The sequence below is a fragment of the Protomyctophum parallelum genome, assembly GCF_964188405.1.
Source record: "Protomyctophum parallelum genome assembly, chromosome: 4".
Classification (NCBI taxonomy): domain Eukaryota; kingdom Metazoa; phylum Chordata; class Actinopteri; order Myctophiformes; family Myctophidae; genus Protomyctophum; species Protomyctophum parallelum.
The window spans coordinates 20,028,414-20,045,127 of NC_139700.1; the positions used below are offsets into that span (position 1 = coordinate 20,028,414).

Below are 16,714 nucleotides of genomic sequence, written 5' to 3' on the forward strand. Positions count from 1 at the left end.
TTAAATAATTAAATAATTTTCACTAATTTGGGTCTCGAGCTAAAAAGTTTGGGAACCACTGGTCCAAAGTATAATTGGTGAGGAAGCTTTGTCTTTCTTTCTCCATTCCATTATATTTGCCTCTTTAGCAAGTTGCAGAATTAGGATTCAGGCATGGGGAACAATCTATCAGTTCTATTGAAGCAAAAAGCGAACATCCAAACAAGTACAAATACATGGATATAGAAAATGTTAGTTCTGGATGTAAATGTAACTTTCTTCACATTGCCATTGTAGATAGCATGCCAAACAAATTTGGTAAGTTGTTGGTTTTGTTAAATTAAAATAAAGAAAAACCGTAAGACATTGTCAAGAGCTTCGTATACAAATTTGTACTCATTTCTATTTGCTTATTTTGCTCTTCCAGTTACACTGATTATTGCTCATTGAATAACGCTGCCATATTTGTTGCATGTTCAGATAGACGACTACAGCTACATAATGCTGATAGATGTACAGTAAGAAAAACAGTCTAGACCGACCTTTGAAGATGGGCTGCTGACAACTGCCTCGCTCGACTTGGTGACCTTTCTTTTACTGTATAAGTCAGTAGAGAGGTAATAAATATTAAGTAAAAAATAAAATACATCTTCCAAACGAGAGCCTTTTTGTCAACGCTTCAGGTTAGTGGAAATGGTGTTTCACCTTTCATCTGCTAATTAGAGAAAATAAAAACAATCAAACAATACTTGGCATTTAACATTCTAGTTTCCCATGCCATGCCTAGAATGCCTAGTTTCATTTATGTGGTTTTCCCTGAAACATTGTGCCATAAGTATATGATTACCGCTCCCTCCACCACAGATAACCAAGACTAGAAAAGGAGCTGTGGGAGTGGACCCAGCCACAACACCAACGTGCATACTGTTCTGTGGTCAAAGCCAGGACTGACATGCTCTGGTTACATGGTAGTAAGGTACCTCTGCTGGTGTCCAGTAGGGCAGCTGTATTTTGTGTGTGTGTGTGTGTGTGTGTGTGTGTGTGTGTGGGGGGGGGGGGGGGGGGGGGGGGGGGTGGCTAGGTGTTAAATAGCAGGCAACTCTGTACAGCCCTATACAGCCCATGTCACCAAGTGTTCCATTCCGGAACTAGCTGATCACCCTGATATAACACATTTGCTTCTTTTCTTTTCACTTTATACATTTCTCTTTCAATCAATTTCACCCTTTCACTTTATTTCACTCTACTTTTGCAGAAAAAGAAGAGATACTCTTCCGTTTCAACTTACATTAATATCATCTTGATTTCCTACATGCAGACACTCACTTGCACCTGCCACCTACCACCTGGTACAGGAGGTAGTCACACAGTACACAAACGCATGTCACCCAGAATCCAGCGACTATGACACAATTATTGCTCCCTTGAGACCAGAGGCATAGAAATCTTTACAGACCTTTCAATCTGAATAATAATAAGAAGAATGTGATATGGTCATGTTGAATAGTGAAAATGCTAAAATGGAGTAATTTGTATTTGTGGTACAGTAACTGAATCTCCTGACAAGTATTTTGAAGCTGTCATGATGTCTACAAAGTGTCCATACAGCGACAGCTGCTTTGTTGCTGGTGGAGTGAGAGGTGTGGTGGTCAGAGTTGAGTGGATCTTGATAAAAGCCTTGTTTTGTTTTCTGCTTGTTCTTTCCCTTTTTTCTTTTCTTTTTTTTCAGCCCGTCCGCCACCCTTCCATAATTCCATAAATGTTTTTGACCTCACTTGAAACACGGTGCTAAAAAAGGTATAATTTAATCTTCAATAACAAAATAACTGTTCTGTTAAAATATACATGGAAAACATGTCAATATATATTAGGAAACAGACTAATTTGTACAAAAAGTACCTCATTACTCTTAATATGATAATTGTAGTATGATACATAAAACTAGGAGCAAGTTTGATGTGACCCAAAAAATAAATCATGAATTCTTCATACAAAGAAATCATTCAGTTTCATTAAATTCAAACTTAATTAAAAAAGTAAATTAAATGTAGTTTGATTTAATAACAGAATAACTGAACAAATGAACACATTCAAAACCACCAACGTATTAAATCCATATGAGCATTGCACATTTACCGTGGTCTCTACACTATTATCTATTGGTGTGAGTGGGTTTTGATCATGGATGATCATGAGAACTTCTCTAACCATATCTGACACTGTTGGGTCACATTACATGATCATTGCCGATTTATTTAACAGTATCCTTTAGAAAACTTTAGAAAAGCTAATTTTCAACTTCACAGCTTCTACATTCTATACCATTGTATTTATACTAATTGACATAATTGGGGAAAAAAATCAAAAATTGTCTTCAAACATTTTCTTCAAAAAGGCATTTGGTAATTCTGTGCTCACTGACAGGAATGAGGAATCTACCCTAAACGTTTGTGTTACCCGAAACGATTATTATGGGTTTTACGATGTTCACATCTGCTTTAGTTGACTGCCTAGTTCAATTCTGATGGGGAGAGAATTAAGCTATATTACACGAAAGGGGGTGGTTTCACATTCGAAAGCACCACAGGTGTGCATTAATGACGTTAAACCACCCCCTTGAGTGTAATATTGCAATTATACAACAGTTACCTTTAAAACTAAGAAAATCGCTGATGACAGATGTAGCCACTACGACCACAAATGACCCAAGAAACTAGCTAGCCTAGACACCGAGTTTGCTGCGCTCTGGGAGAACAGAGCAGCTGAATTCTTTGTTTTGTTTAGTCGTTCAATGATACTGATTTGAAGCACGGCTAGGATGGCTGTTTCAACCAATCAAATTGCTTCCTCGAAACGACCTGTTGTATAATTCCCCTCAACAGATAGACTGCCTATGCTGCTTCACATAACACATCATTATGCCCAACATACCGGACTTCTTTCTTCATTTTAATGAACAACTTTCCTGATAACCATTCAACACATTCCCTTTTTATGCAAATACAGGTTCAAAAATAAATAAATAACAAAAGAAGGCAACATTCATCCGTTGCAACACAACCCGTTCCTCAAAAGGAACTGCTTAAAACATGTCAGTTTTTTTAATTTCAGTGTTATATTTTTTAATTTCTCTTATTTGAAAAAATAAAGTACCTGAAATGACCTGAAAATAAAAAATAAAATGTCTTCTGGCTTTGTAGAAAACAAATCAACAAAAACGAAAAGGGGGTGTAGGGGGGGGTCTGGGAGTTTAACAAAAAAAAAAGAAGGGAGGAAAAAAGCAGAGCTCCTGGACCATTGTTGTTACCAGGAGTGGTCCGAGGTGTCAGGCTGATGAGAGAAGCAGGGTTCATGGTTGGGACACAGCTACCCTCCATCACTCCAGAGTCCTAATCGTCTTGTCAAGAACCCCTCCCAAACGGGGTTGTACGACTCTCACTCTTTAATGAGCAAACTACCCGCCCAGCGGAGCTTGCAGGCAAACCACCGCCTGAGTGGACAAAAGTATTCGAAATGGAACTGCTCAAACTCGGGGGTCTGGCGGATGTCACGTAAAAATGCCACATCAATGTCTGATTCGGTGAGGACGATGAGGAGCAGGAGCAAGACAAAGAGGAGTCCAATAGTGACGAGAAGCAGCCGGAGGACACTTAAGACAAACTTATTCACCTGTTCCACCTCACTGAGGGCAGATTCACCCCCCGTGGCACTACACGCCGATTTGCCGTCCAAGTCGCTGATGTCTGGCGTGGGAGTGCCGGCCTCTGATTCCTTCTCCTCCTCGATGCTGCAAGGTGTGCCGTTGGTCTGGCGCGACACAGCCAGCTCCATGCTGTGCTCGGCGACGGGTGTTGGCAGGACGCTGTCGGAGGGGCTGTAGTTCTCGTCGGAGATCACCGCCTCACCACTGTCTGCCATCTGGCTCCGCGAGCGTGGCATGAAGTCTCCATGAGACATGGAGCGCACCGGCGTTGAGTGGGCGCTGTCACGCAGCGATTCCAGTCCTTGGTGGCGACACCGGGATGGAGAGAAGTAAGAGGAAAAGGAGAGGTGGGTGGGAGTGGGAGGAGAGAATGGTTACATATGGTATGTAACTATAGTACAGTGGTGGAAACAGTCCTACAGCTGGTATATATAATAATAGTAGTGTATTGTTTATAAGCTCTTTATACATTGTTAGTCTGGTGTTATACGTTAATGCACTAGGTCTCTTACATTGATTGATTAGCGTTTCTTTATTGACAAAAATGCTGTTTTCTACCTGACAGCAGTTTGGTACATAGTTATCTGTCAAAGGGATAAAAGGTTATTTTCATTGTGGTCCTTAGAGTGGAAATGTGTGTGTAAACATTGAGTGCCATGTGTTTGGGGAGGGGGTAGGAGAGGCATACAGAACATTTTAATTGATAGAGTGGTAGAGAGGCCATCTGGAAATTGGACATTTCCCCCTGAGTCTCCTAGTCTGTGCCCCACCTGGTCTATGTGTGAAAATGACATAAGCCGTAACTTCTTTCCCGGGACTGTATATAATGTGTCCACTGCTCCTAAACGTCAAAATGTATACGCAGAAAACTAATGTATACGTACAAATGTACAGTGACTGTACAGTTATTAGTATTATTAGTCATGTGTAATGTAACGTAATGTATAGTACATTTGCTGGTCTGTTATTTATGGGCGCAGTATAGCAGTAGGCCTATATGGATGCATTACAGTCTGTTGGTGTGATAGTAGAAATGGAGGTACTGTAACTCCTGCTATACATCCAGAAGAGATCTGTTACTGGCAGCAGACATACAGACTCCGGCTTGAAAGCAGAAATGTGATCATGTTTTCCCCAAGGAAAGACAGGAGACAGGCAGATGTTGACAATGTGCAGAATGCTAATGAGGCAATGAGGTGATACAGTCATTTCCAATGGCACCCCCAGTCAGTGACACCAACTATTTTGGACGAATGGCCTTCAAGCTTCCCATTCAAATCGCCAGCTTCAGCTGTACTACAGTATTTGGGGTTCAGTTTTCACAGGATACTGCATGTAAAGTCACACTGCATGAAAAGCCCCTTGAACGCCAAATCAACTTCGCCCAAAAAGCCATCCTTGAGTGTCTATGTAGCTGACAATCGGCCACACTTTTTGTGTTGCTCCATCTTGCATCACAACTTTTACTGAATACGAGGTGATGCAAAGCAATCTGATCAGTCGCCGTTGGTCAGTGTTAGTTCTTGCCGCAGTTAGTTGTCATTGGTTCTTGAAAGTCAGACTGCTGTGTCAGGGCCTTTAGGTGCATGTTAGATGAGCACTTGTCAGAACTCAGCATAGCCACAAATGTAGCACCACAAACTTCCAAGAGTCTCACAGGGTGCAATAGATCAGCAGGTCTATTCCTAATTTAATCTCTATGCATGATGTACTGTGCAATCACTTAAAATAGAGGCTAAACATGGGGGGAGGGGGGGTCATAATTATTTGCACCACAAAATAGAAATAGAATATCATCAAAAATATGATATAGACAAAGTTACCAACTTCACATTGTCTTATTTTATTTTGGTATTGACATGCTCCTTAAGAGCTTAATAGTAGTACAGTATGTGAGAGGCACATTGCAGTACGGACGTCACTGTAGGTGAACCGTATCACATTCCTGAAATATTACACCTTCAATCCAAATGAGAAGAATTTACATTTAGTTTTTTGATGAGGAAGCAAATCGTAAAACTTGACTTTTTAGAAACCCAGAGAAAGTAAGGTGGGGGATATTAGAGTCAAATCAGACGTAAGACGAGGGTACATGTTTCAGTGTGTCTGTGGCCATGTATGATCATCAGTGTTTATCTCTGTAAGTTCTTCCTATTCTATGCTGAGCAGAACAGCCAAGTTTCATTTTATATTAAGCATGCTCTATGAAGCCTTGGTGAGTTAAAATTACAGACTCCAAATTCCATGTCCAAAAAGTATGACATTTAACTTATTTAACAAGAAGCCTACGTCTATATATGAAATCAAATGTCACTGATGTGACCTCTCAATTTCCAGAGCCAGATATAGCAGCTATAGAAATACACCCAAAGTCTGAGTCAACAAGATACAGTGTTGACATCATTCGCAACAAAAGAGCCAGCACAAAAACTTCTCACCATTTCCTCAGAATGAAGCATGCAGTTTAAAAGGTCGTACAGGGGGGATGGTGATCAATATAACATAATCAGAATGAGTGACCATTGCCATGTAAAACAAAACACCCCTGACCCGGCCTAGTGATTCAGTTTACCTGGTGGCGTGCTGGGCTTAACGCATGGCAGGGGAGTGCCAGGTGCAGGAGTGCATGACGCAGGCGAGACGCTGGCCGAGTCCTCGGCCCCCGTCAGGGCAGGGTAGAGGGGCAGGACGCCCAGGGCCTTGCCCAGCATGCGGGGCCCCAGGCTGAGAACGCGGACCTTCACATCCCGGTAGCAGTGGTTGATCATGCGCAGGTGCACGTTCACCCGCGTGGTTATGCGGATCAGGCACTTAACCATGGCTGCGGTTTGGTCTCGGCTGCTTCTCCGACCCTCTAAACCATGCGTGCGTTTATCCCGTCCTTATGGTCCCTGTCCCGGAGCCCCAGCCGTGGTCTGGCACGCTTTAGGCCGATGGGAGTCTGGCTCAGTTACGGGTTCGCGAGGAGGCAAGTGAGAGGTCAAACCACGACTGGTACGCCCAGCACTGGCCCGGGCTCGAAGGAGCCCCACCCTGGTCAGTGACATACATGGAGAGGACGACCCTGGCTATTTTCAGATGGAGTATTAATACCCTTGTAAGACACCCAGTCAGCACACATTGGGTGTGGGCACTTCGCATACCTCTCCTCCTGAACATACAGAAGCTGAACCTTCTCATCAAACTCACTATATGGCTGCCACCACCACAAAGTGCAAACTTCTGTTCGGCTAGGTGTTTGAGAGTTAAATACTGATGGAAGCCAGGGGCTCAGCCGTGGACAAGGACAGGTAGCAGCGGCCCAGCAGGGGTAACACTCCAGTTCACCCAGAACCCTGTGGGTAGATGTCTGCCTGCAAGGTTAGCCTCACAAAAACAGAAGCAGCCAGGCCACCTGTTCCGAGTGCTGAACCCAATGCCGGAAGCCAGCAGGTGGGCTTACTGACTGCCTTCATCTGTCCTCGCATTGTCAAGTCTCCCCCGCCCCTCCACATACAGTATAGACAAATGCACTAAACACACACAGTTCTGGGTCCTGGCTGGAGCTGAAATAGAGCAGGCTGACTGACGCACACACCTGCAACATGTTCCAGCACAGCAAGCTTGATTTGGGCCAAATGGCTCTTGTTACACTGTGTGTGTGTGTGTGTGTGTGTGTGTGTGTGTGTGTGTGTGTGTGTGTGTGTGTGTGTGTGTGTGTGTGTGCGCGTGTGCGTGCGCGTGCGCGTGTGCGTGTGCGTGTGTCATGTGTTGTGTGTGTGTGTGTTGACGTCTGTGTGTTATTTGAAGAAGGGGAAAGGAAGTCTCCCACATAGAACTAGTGAATCCTGAATTGCTTAAAACTCAAAATATCACTGCCGAATGAGCAGAAGAAGTTAATACTAGATAACAACAATAGTGACACCCAGCAGGCATTGTTTTTCAGGTAAATATATTTTGGGGTTTACCAATGACAATGCTGTTTGCATATCTCCAAAGCATCAATATAGTGTTTTGCAAATAAAATCTTCAGAGATGCACTCACTGAATCCTAGGTTTGACGCAGGGCATGCAACTCGTCGAACACCAATCAGAGCCTCACTGCTCACTGCATTGACTAAAACATTTGCATACGTTTGGTGTTCTGCTGGGATGTTCTCTGTGGATTCAAATTATGTGGGATTCAATTTACAGTATAGATATTCATAGATATTGGAATACTAAATAAGGGGAAAGAAAGCTATAAGTCTGATGAATAATAAAAACGTGATCAACACCATCTGGTGCACTGTATGCTGCTCTGAGTTTTAACCTTATCTTATAATATCGTTGCTGTTAGGCAGAAACCAGCTAACTCCATTTTTCAGCTTTTTTTCATAGATCTTTACGTCTGTGTGTTGGTTAAAAAATGTTTAACCAATGAAGTATTAAAAAGCACTTCTGACAAAACCAGCTAACTCCAATGGATCCTCCACCAGAGGGCAGAGCAGCTTGGAGATCCATTGTCAGCTGTTCTTATCAATGATGGACAAAACCTCCTAACTCCACTTGAGCTGGATTTGGGTAAAGTGGTGATAATATAATGACACATAAGTATCTGACAATATATAGTCACAATACTAACTTTGATGAGGCAGCATTGTTTAAAAATATATGGTTTTCTTCCAAAAAAAATGATTTCGTTTTCATTCCCTGACAAATTAACATTTTGCAGTTAGCTGGTTTCTGCCTGACAGCAGAGATATACTGCTTTTGTCATCTTTTTATTGTTGTGTGTATTGTTTTTGTCATGTTTTTATTTTGTGTAATGGAGAGAAAGTGTGAGAACTATTGATTGACTTAGAAGGCATTTGTAGAATCGGTCTCAGGACTAAATGGCTTTAACAGGGATTTATTTTTGAGACTGCTGACAGAGTTGGTCATGACCGAAAGAATAAGGTCGAATACAAGCGGCTGAAATAAGTTTTCTTCAACGGGTGTCTGGCATCTCACTTAGAGATAGGGTGAGAAGTTCAGTCACACGAGAGAGACTCGGAGTAGAACCGCTGCTCCTTCGCCTGGAAAGGAGCCAGCTTAGTTGGTTCGGGCATCTGGTTAGGATGCCTCTCGGTCGTCTCCCTAGGGAGGTCCTCGACACACGTCCCACTGGGAGGAGACCCCGGGCCAGACCAAGGCGCAGTTGAAGGAAACACATCGACTCACTGGCCTTGGAACGTCTCGGAATCCCCCAGGAGGATGTCACTAATGTTGCTCTGGAGAGGGAAGTCTGGAGCACTCTGGTGGAGCTGTTGCCCTCGCGACCCGACTACGGATAAGCGGTTGAAGATGGATGGATGGATGGATGACAGAGTTGTGGTGGGCTAACGTTCAGGCCTTACCCTCCATGATGGATATGTGTACGGCTCTCCGGCGGGTTCGTGGTACACTGCTGAGGCGTGGACCATGGGTAATGGACGGACAACTTCTGCTGGGTACGAGACCAGCCCTGTAGAGAGTGACACACAAACCCAAGCATAGACAACAAAGAATATCAAAAATACATAAAAACCAATATTTATAACCAATAATCGATTTTATAACCAAATAATCGAGAAGCAAGGTTTTTAAAGAAATATATTGTTTTCTAATATATCAGTAAACCGACACAACTAAATTGATTAGTCTGATTAACCATGAGCCCCTAGAGGTTTCACAGAGACAATTTCTTTGAGGGGCAGTGTTTAATCCATTGCTGGCTGTCTGACTAGTCTGAATACAAAAAAAATAATTAAAATTGATATATTATTGCTACTTTAACCCCTGGCCTGCACTATACTTTGTTATATAATGGTGTTGTACAAAAATAGTGAAAATCTTCTTACACTATTTTCACAATTTAAAAAGTATTCGTTCATTAATCGTAATCAAGTCCTTTGACTTGATTACGATTAATGAACGAATACTTTATATTATCGGCCAGCTCTAACAAAGAGTACCGGTAATATAAAAACAGTGAAAATGATGAGTAATACTGATGATGAATAATACTTCAAAAAAAGCAAGATATAAATAATTAAATTATTTGAGTTTTAATAATAATCTGGGTACTGTATTCCCTACAAAGTAAAATCATTATTCACAGTCAAAAGGTCCATGTTTACAAATTCTGTATCATTCTGATTCCAACTGTCTGTACCTGTGTATTTCTGGAGGTTCTCGTTTGATTTTAGCACTCTGTTCCATCACCTCTTTCGCCACTCGTCCACTGTTATAAAACCAAAAGACAATACAGCACCTGGGATCAGTTATATACTAACATGCATGCATGCACGCACGCACACACACACTGTGACACACACACTTTAACAGCAAATCAACAAACCTTTCACTTATATCGAATCTCGATGTGCCAGCATTGTGATATTTTGCTACACTATGGTAATTTAAACAGTAATATTGTTTACACAGATGCTTCGTTAAAGGTCTACCATCCTAGACCTTACTTTGAAGCCTTTACGGTACTTGTTTTCTTAGGACTCTATTTACACCATATGAATCGACTGAAATGTATCTGCAGTATACGGGGGCACCCTCTCGTGTCAGACCGAACGATTAATGAATGGAATAGCTCAATGTGACTTTTCAAACACTGCTTACTCTGTGACCCTTCATACACAAGTCCATTTAACTTTGAGTGCCAAAATGGAACACCGCAAAGTCCTGGGGAGCTTATGGTGTCATTCTTTCACTCTCAAAGTGAAAAGAACACTGAGGATGTCACTGTGTGTACTGCATGTCCTAGAGTTCTGAGGTGGAAAGCCTGGTGACGCGAGGTCAGCACTAGAGTAAGGCACAGAGGGCCAGGAGGCCTTGTCCTCTGGGACCACCTGTCCCCCGATAGCTGGGGGGGGGGGTTCTCTCTGCAGTGTCCTGCAACCTCCACCCCTTAATTCAAGCCATCGTTACTTTACCGTACCCTGCTGTGCTGTACTGTAACTGCAGGGGTTCCAAAACTTTATGCACAAGACCCCAAAAGAGAAATATGATATATACAAAATATAGGAAATGGGAGAAAAGATGGATACTTATGACCCACAATTTCCACAAATGGGTCCTCCTGATCCATTGTTTGTGGTGTACTGTTACTGTATTTTATAGCCTTTCCCAGGAAATAACTTGTTGTGGCACAAGCTACTCACGTTCCTAGTCCCTCCCCTGCACGACATCATAGGGCAAGGGCCAGGCGTCTTCCTCAGCCAGCAGCCAGCACAGGTGGGACTGATTCCAATCAGCCCAGCTGCTCCACAATCACCATCAGAGATTGCCAATATAAGCTGCTGAGAGCCGGCGCCCGACACTTGGACGTTGACTACTGTGGTTAGTGTTACCGGCAGTTTAGAATCAGTCCCTAGCGCACTTTAGCGTTGTGCATATTGTAGATCTACTATTTTTGCTTTTGAGAGTTTTTCTTGTGGTTTTGTTCTAACTTTGTTCCTCTGTTTTGTTCCAGGCTCCCTCCACAAACCCAGTGTCTCCCAGCTCCACCGCCCCTTCCAGGATTCCCCTCATGCTCCTAACAAACCAAGTTTGAAATACATTTCCTTTTGTTTACCCCTGTCTCAGTGTCTTTGCCTTTGGGGTCCCCAGCACATTTGGCTAGAACTAGTATTATTATGCAGGTATATATTCTGTTGTAATAATCCCCTTTGAAAACCACAGTACTTACCTGTAGCGGAAGCGACTGCCCTTGAAGAACAGGTTACTGCTGGACACAGTGCGGACCTGGCTCGACTTCTCCAGCCTGCACAGTGGACAAAACAGACAAGTTCAAGTGTGGAATGCTACAATCTTGATTGTATTTAACTCTGCGAGTGTACAACTGGAACCAAATGGACCTGTGATCTCTCAGTTACAAATGGATAAATAAAATAACACTGAAGATTTTACTGTGTGTGTAGATGCGCACAATCATAGCAATGTTTCTAACAGTAAAATCCTGAGTGCTACTGTAGTTTAACTCCATTAGTTTGACAGTGCATGGTATGTAATCCAATAGCCCCGGCACAACATCTGAAATCAGAATCAAATACAGAGTGGTTATTCAATTATGCATGTCCTCTCCACTATAGATATCCCATCCTCTGAAGGCTGCATACTGTACATGCATACACTATTCAATATGTTTGTATTGTCAGGGTAAGTGAGACATTAATGATTAATGATTCAGCGTTGGCTTTTCAAGTCATTTTGTTCCCTCGGGAGTGCAGCACTGTACTGTAGGACAGGTCTTCATCGTTATGTCTGTTCCCATCAGACCCACCAGTGTCTCCGTGCTCACTGCAGATCTAGACTGCAGATCCATCTAGACTAGCACTGTTTCCCAAACAGTGCATCACGACTCGAGTATAAATCCCAATTTATTTTCCTACATTTAAAAAAATACATTCTTTCAAAAGATTTCTTTTTTTAATAAATAAATATACATTTCTTTTTCTTTTTTTTTAAACAAACCTATCTAAGAAATTCTGCAAAATAAATAAATTAAGACTCAAACTAAATTAAGAAATAACCGATCTACAAGCGCACAATACATTGCTTCACGCTGCGTTGCGAGCTTGTAGATCTGCTATTTTCACGAGTATGGGTCTAATCGTCCAAACGTCTAATCTCTTTTGGGTCTCGACCTGAAAAGTTTGGGAACCACTGATTCTCAAAATGGGATCCAGAGGTCCTTGAAGGGGTTCCAGGGGGTCTCCCAGCAACAACTTAACATAGCATCACAATCGGTTTAACCACTTGAACTCTTTTAATATTCCCACAGGTAGATCTCTGCCTACCTATACATCTGGTGTTATCTAAACTCAATGTACAGTAGTTGCTAAAACTGCAATAGTTTTTACCAACTACGAGAAGCAATACAAAGCCTTCATTTAGGGCGGTCCATCATACTGGGGCGATTATAGGACTGGTTATCAAAGCAGTAGGCGTAGGTTTAACGCTTCATTTGATTCAGATATCACCAGATCGATAGGAGCAGATCTCCGATCGCCTGGCTACGTGACACTAGTATGATGCAAGTGTCAGGCTCTGCCCTTTGCCTGCTGTCTTTCTCTCTCTCTCTCTCCATCAATTCCCTCTCTCCCATTCTGCCCTGTCCAGCTACACCATAGGGCTCTGAAATACCGTCCCCCTTGGCCTCTGTGTTCAGATGATGCTGGGCATCTTATTTATCGTCTTGCTGAGGTGGATAAAGAGTGGGTGGGCATTGACCTATGCTATCTGTCATGTGGGAAGGCAGCATTGGAGTGCTCTTGGTCTCGCTTTTAGCGCAAGCTCCCTCACTAAAGGTCAGCGGTGACACGTGCCTCGTCTTCCCTGCTGACAAACAGCCTAGGCAGGGCCCTCGAGGTCACCTGGGTAGGTGCATTAGCTTCTGGACGGCTTTCGCAGACACGCATGACAGTTACAGTGAGTCAGGTGATAGACTGGTGGGGTGGGGAGGTGGGGGGTCAGTTGTAAGAAATACAGGTGTGTGTGTGTGTGTGTGTGTGTGTGTGTGTGTGTGTGTGTGTGTGTGTGACATTTAGGTGTTACTATGGCTCCTAGGCCTGCATGCTGACCCATTATAAACCCTCAATACTTGGCAAAACGGACCTGAGTTACACTCTTCTTTTTCCTCTACACCAAATGTCTTTAGTCGCAACACGACACTCTGTGAGCTTGCCTTGTAGATTGACTCTTTTTGGCAACTATTCCCCCCAGAACAGAGATATGCTAGGTTCATGCTGGCACGTCTTATGGCTAAAACACACTGGTTGCTAACGGCACACGTAAACATCCGCCCCATTATGTGGAGCGGCTATGTACCTACCCCCGCACGCCAGGGCATGTTGACGTCCTGCCCGGCGTTCCTTTACGCCACTGTTCTATTTCCAGGCGTCACCGTAGAGACCAAGTATAAACCCCTGGGGGACCCTGGTCAAAAACTGTGTGCTGTGAAAGGAGGTGTGCAGTGACTGGGCGGACTCACTTGTAAAAGGCCTGGTTCTCCACTCCGCACTTCCACAAGTGCTTGCAGGCCTCCGGTGTGGGTGCGAAGTACGTCAGGATGATCTTTAGATCCTGCACGTTGGAAATGAGAGAGGACGTGCAGGACAATATAACCGCAACCAAAAACATGATGTTTTTAACTTTTTTGCTATAGCACACCTACACGCTGCACAGTGACAAGAACATGGAGGTGTCTCTGACGATCCCACACGGTTCCCACAACGTTCCCACACTGGTCGTACAATATTCCCACAATGTCCACATGAACCATTCAATAATTTATGCTCTCACCTCCTTCTGATTTGCATATACGTGGAACGTCTTGGCTTCAAACTTCAGTTTGGTCACCTCATGCCTGTTCAGGAGGAGAGTGAAAACACACACACACACACACACACACACACACAAAGCCACAGGGTGTTTAAATATTCATGAAAACCGACAGGGAGATCACATAAACCACAATGGAGTTCAATGTTTGTCTGACAAAACACAGCTGATAATACAGCGTGGGACAAAACCGTATCATAAATACTGTAAACGTTGTCTGTGTTTACCTGGACAGAATAACTATAACATTGTATAGGCTACAGTATGTTTACTGTGACAGTAGGTCCTGCTAAATGCATCGACAGAGAGAGATTTTGCCATGCATATATTATTTATATTCTCCGACAAGGTACGTTAAATTTATATCGGTTCATATGGACCGGCTATGTTAACCCTCTGAATGCTGAAAAGCTGCTCACCATTTGAGGAAGTGAACCCTCTTGTTCCCTTGAAGCACCACAAAACCAAACGGCGTGAACGCAAGAAAAGCCGGATTTCCAGATACATCCTGTGACAAAAGCAACACACACGTCTAATGGTTACCTTCTCAAAATATGACATTTTAGGAAACATTTTCTCAATGTGGGGCCCGCCAGGGACCCCCAAGGGGTCCTTGAGGTGGATCCAGGGGATCACCAGCCAAAGATTGATAGTTAGGAACCAAATTGTCCCTAATATAAGTACCTCAGTAACTCAGAGATTCCATTTGTATCTTCTCAGAGTTATCAGGGTCCATGACCTAATGCCCACCCATCTGAGAGTCCTTGAAATCAAAATGTCTGAGAAGTAGTTTTAACTAGAAACAACCTTTCATAAAAATCTCTGAGACTGAAAAGGGCTTTAAAATATAATTCTCGCAAAGGGACCCAGTAAGACATGGCATTCCTACCTTGCATGGATGGGGATCCACACCATATGTTTCCAGCATCTGTGCTTTCTGCAGGAAATTGAGCTCTGATGCATCCGGTGTTTGTCCACTGAGAGGGAGGCAAAACAAAAACAACAACATGACACATCTGTCGGAAAAACAAGATGGACCTACTGTACACAACATCATTATTCAGCGCAGAAGACAAAAAAGTGGAGACTGAATGGATTTGGGAGGAAGGTGAAACATTAGTTTAGCAAAACCCTCGCCATTAGACAAAGAGAGTATCACCTCAGCATGTGATGCCAAAAGGAAGACTGCCTGACAGAAATAATATAAATTCAATTCAATTAAATTGGCAATTCAACCAGAAACCACATTCACTAGTCAAAGTACACATGCATTACTTTGCCATTAGTTTAATCAGAACAGTCAATGGAGATATTTAAACATATTCTTGTGTTGTATTGACGCTGTAGTGCAGAAACCTTGTATCACCATACCTGTATTTCACACTTTTTGCGTAAATGAATGCCCTACTTCCTGTGTCACACAAACGTAAGTGAAATGTCTGTCTGGGTTTTTTATAAATATATTACGGTATTAACAAGAGCTTGTGAGTAAATAATAACTACACTGGATCACTTCGTTGCTTTCAGGAGGAAACCATATTACTCAATTATTTAGGTTTTAGATCAGGCATAAATCAGTGCTATTGATATTAAACACCCTTTGTGTGTTGTTTCAAAAATATTGAACCAATGGAAAGTAGTAACTAGAAAGCGCTTGGGACAAAACCTCTTAACTTCATTGGACCCTAAAACTGTCTGCTAAAGCAACTAACTCCACCACCTCTCTCCCTCTCATGAAGTAATTTACAATTATATGAGGTCACAACACAAACTTTGATGAGGCAGTATTGCTTTTTTTCTTTTCATTTCCTGAAAAATGAACATTTTGAAGTTGGGTGGTTTCTTCCCGACAGCAGAGAATTGCAACACAGGTTCCTTTTTCCATTCACTGATAAGCAGTGGACATACAAGGTTTCCACCTGACAACAACGATATACATCAGATCTCTTACTTGCATTCAATCATGATTCATGACTGATTTGTATTCGGAGTGGTCTTTACTCCTACTCTGGTGTGTGTTCTGGATGTTCCACTAGGGGGCATCTGAATCTTATAGTGTTCTCCATGCTGTCTATAGGCTCCACAGTCGACACTGTGCTCTATGTGAAATTCCATTGTGTCTGCCTGCACTATATTGTACACACCAAAGCGGTATTTCATCATCTCTCTAATCCCCTCTTCATATTTTGCCCATCAACATCGACCTTTCTGCTGATAAGTGACTGATCCTCATATTTAGCATCACATAAAGGCTTCCCATGAGCAATATTAGGGAAAAAACACCACCAGATCTAACAGGGGAATCGTGAAATTGGTGTACCGACACAAATGGTTAAATTGCTATTGATATTGCCAATTGGGGCTCGTTTGGCCGACCTTGAGTGGGTGAGTTAGAGGCACCAGTGTGTTGGTCTGTGTCCCAATGTATGAGTCACCAAGAGGCCAAGAGAAATGCTTCCTCAGCTAACCTACTGCCAGAGAGAGTAGGGTGCGCATGCGTGTTTGTGTGTGTGCGTGCGTGCATGCAAGCCTGTGTGCATGCATGCAAGCCTGTGCGTACGCATGTGCATGTGTGGACTTGGACTGGACTACTACCTGCTGTCTTGATTCGTTTCATTTCACAGTTCCTGCCGATAGAGGCAGGTGATGGATCTCAGGCTAATGGCTAGATTAATCCAAATCATTCTTTAATTT

The 16,714-nt window shown here is 42.9% G+C and overlaps 1 protein-coding gene across 2 annotated transcripts in view; it reads right to left on the reverse strand.

Annotated features, from left to right (window-relative positions):
- Window positions 1-8: 8 nt before the first annotated feature.
- The window catches only part of frmd5a (FERM domain containing 5a), a gene marked incomplete at its 5' end in the record, with an annotated part of 86,751 nt that continues 70,045 nt past the window's right edge, over window positions 9-16,714 (reverse strand). For both annotated transcript variants that reach the window (XM_083763780.1, XM_083763781.1), the window contains 8 exons: window positions 9-3,983; window positions 9,040-9,146; window positions 9,837-9,905; window positions 11,367-11,441; window positions 13,671-13,762; window positions 13,982-14,045; window positions 14,440-14,528; window positions 14,910-14,997. In XM_083763780.1, the coding sequence (XP_083619906.1) occupies window positions 3,415-3,983; window positions 9,040-9,146; window positions 9,837-9,905; window positions 11,367-11,441; window positions 13,671-13,762; window positions 13,982-14,045; window positions 14,440-14,528; window positions 14,910-14,997 (1,153 nt within the window). In that variant the 3' untranslated portion in view covers window positions 9-3,414. The remainder of the gene's footprint in view (window positions 3,984-9,039; window positions 9,147-9,836; window positions 9,906-11,366; window positions 11,442-13,670; window positions 13,763-13,981; window positions 14,046-14,439; window positions 14,529-14,909; window positions 14,998-16,714) is intronic.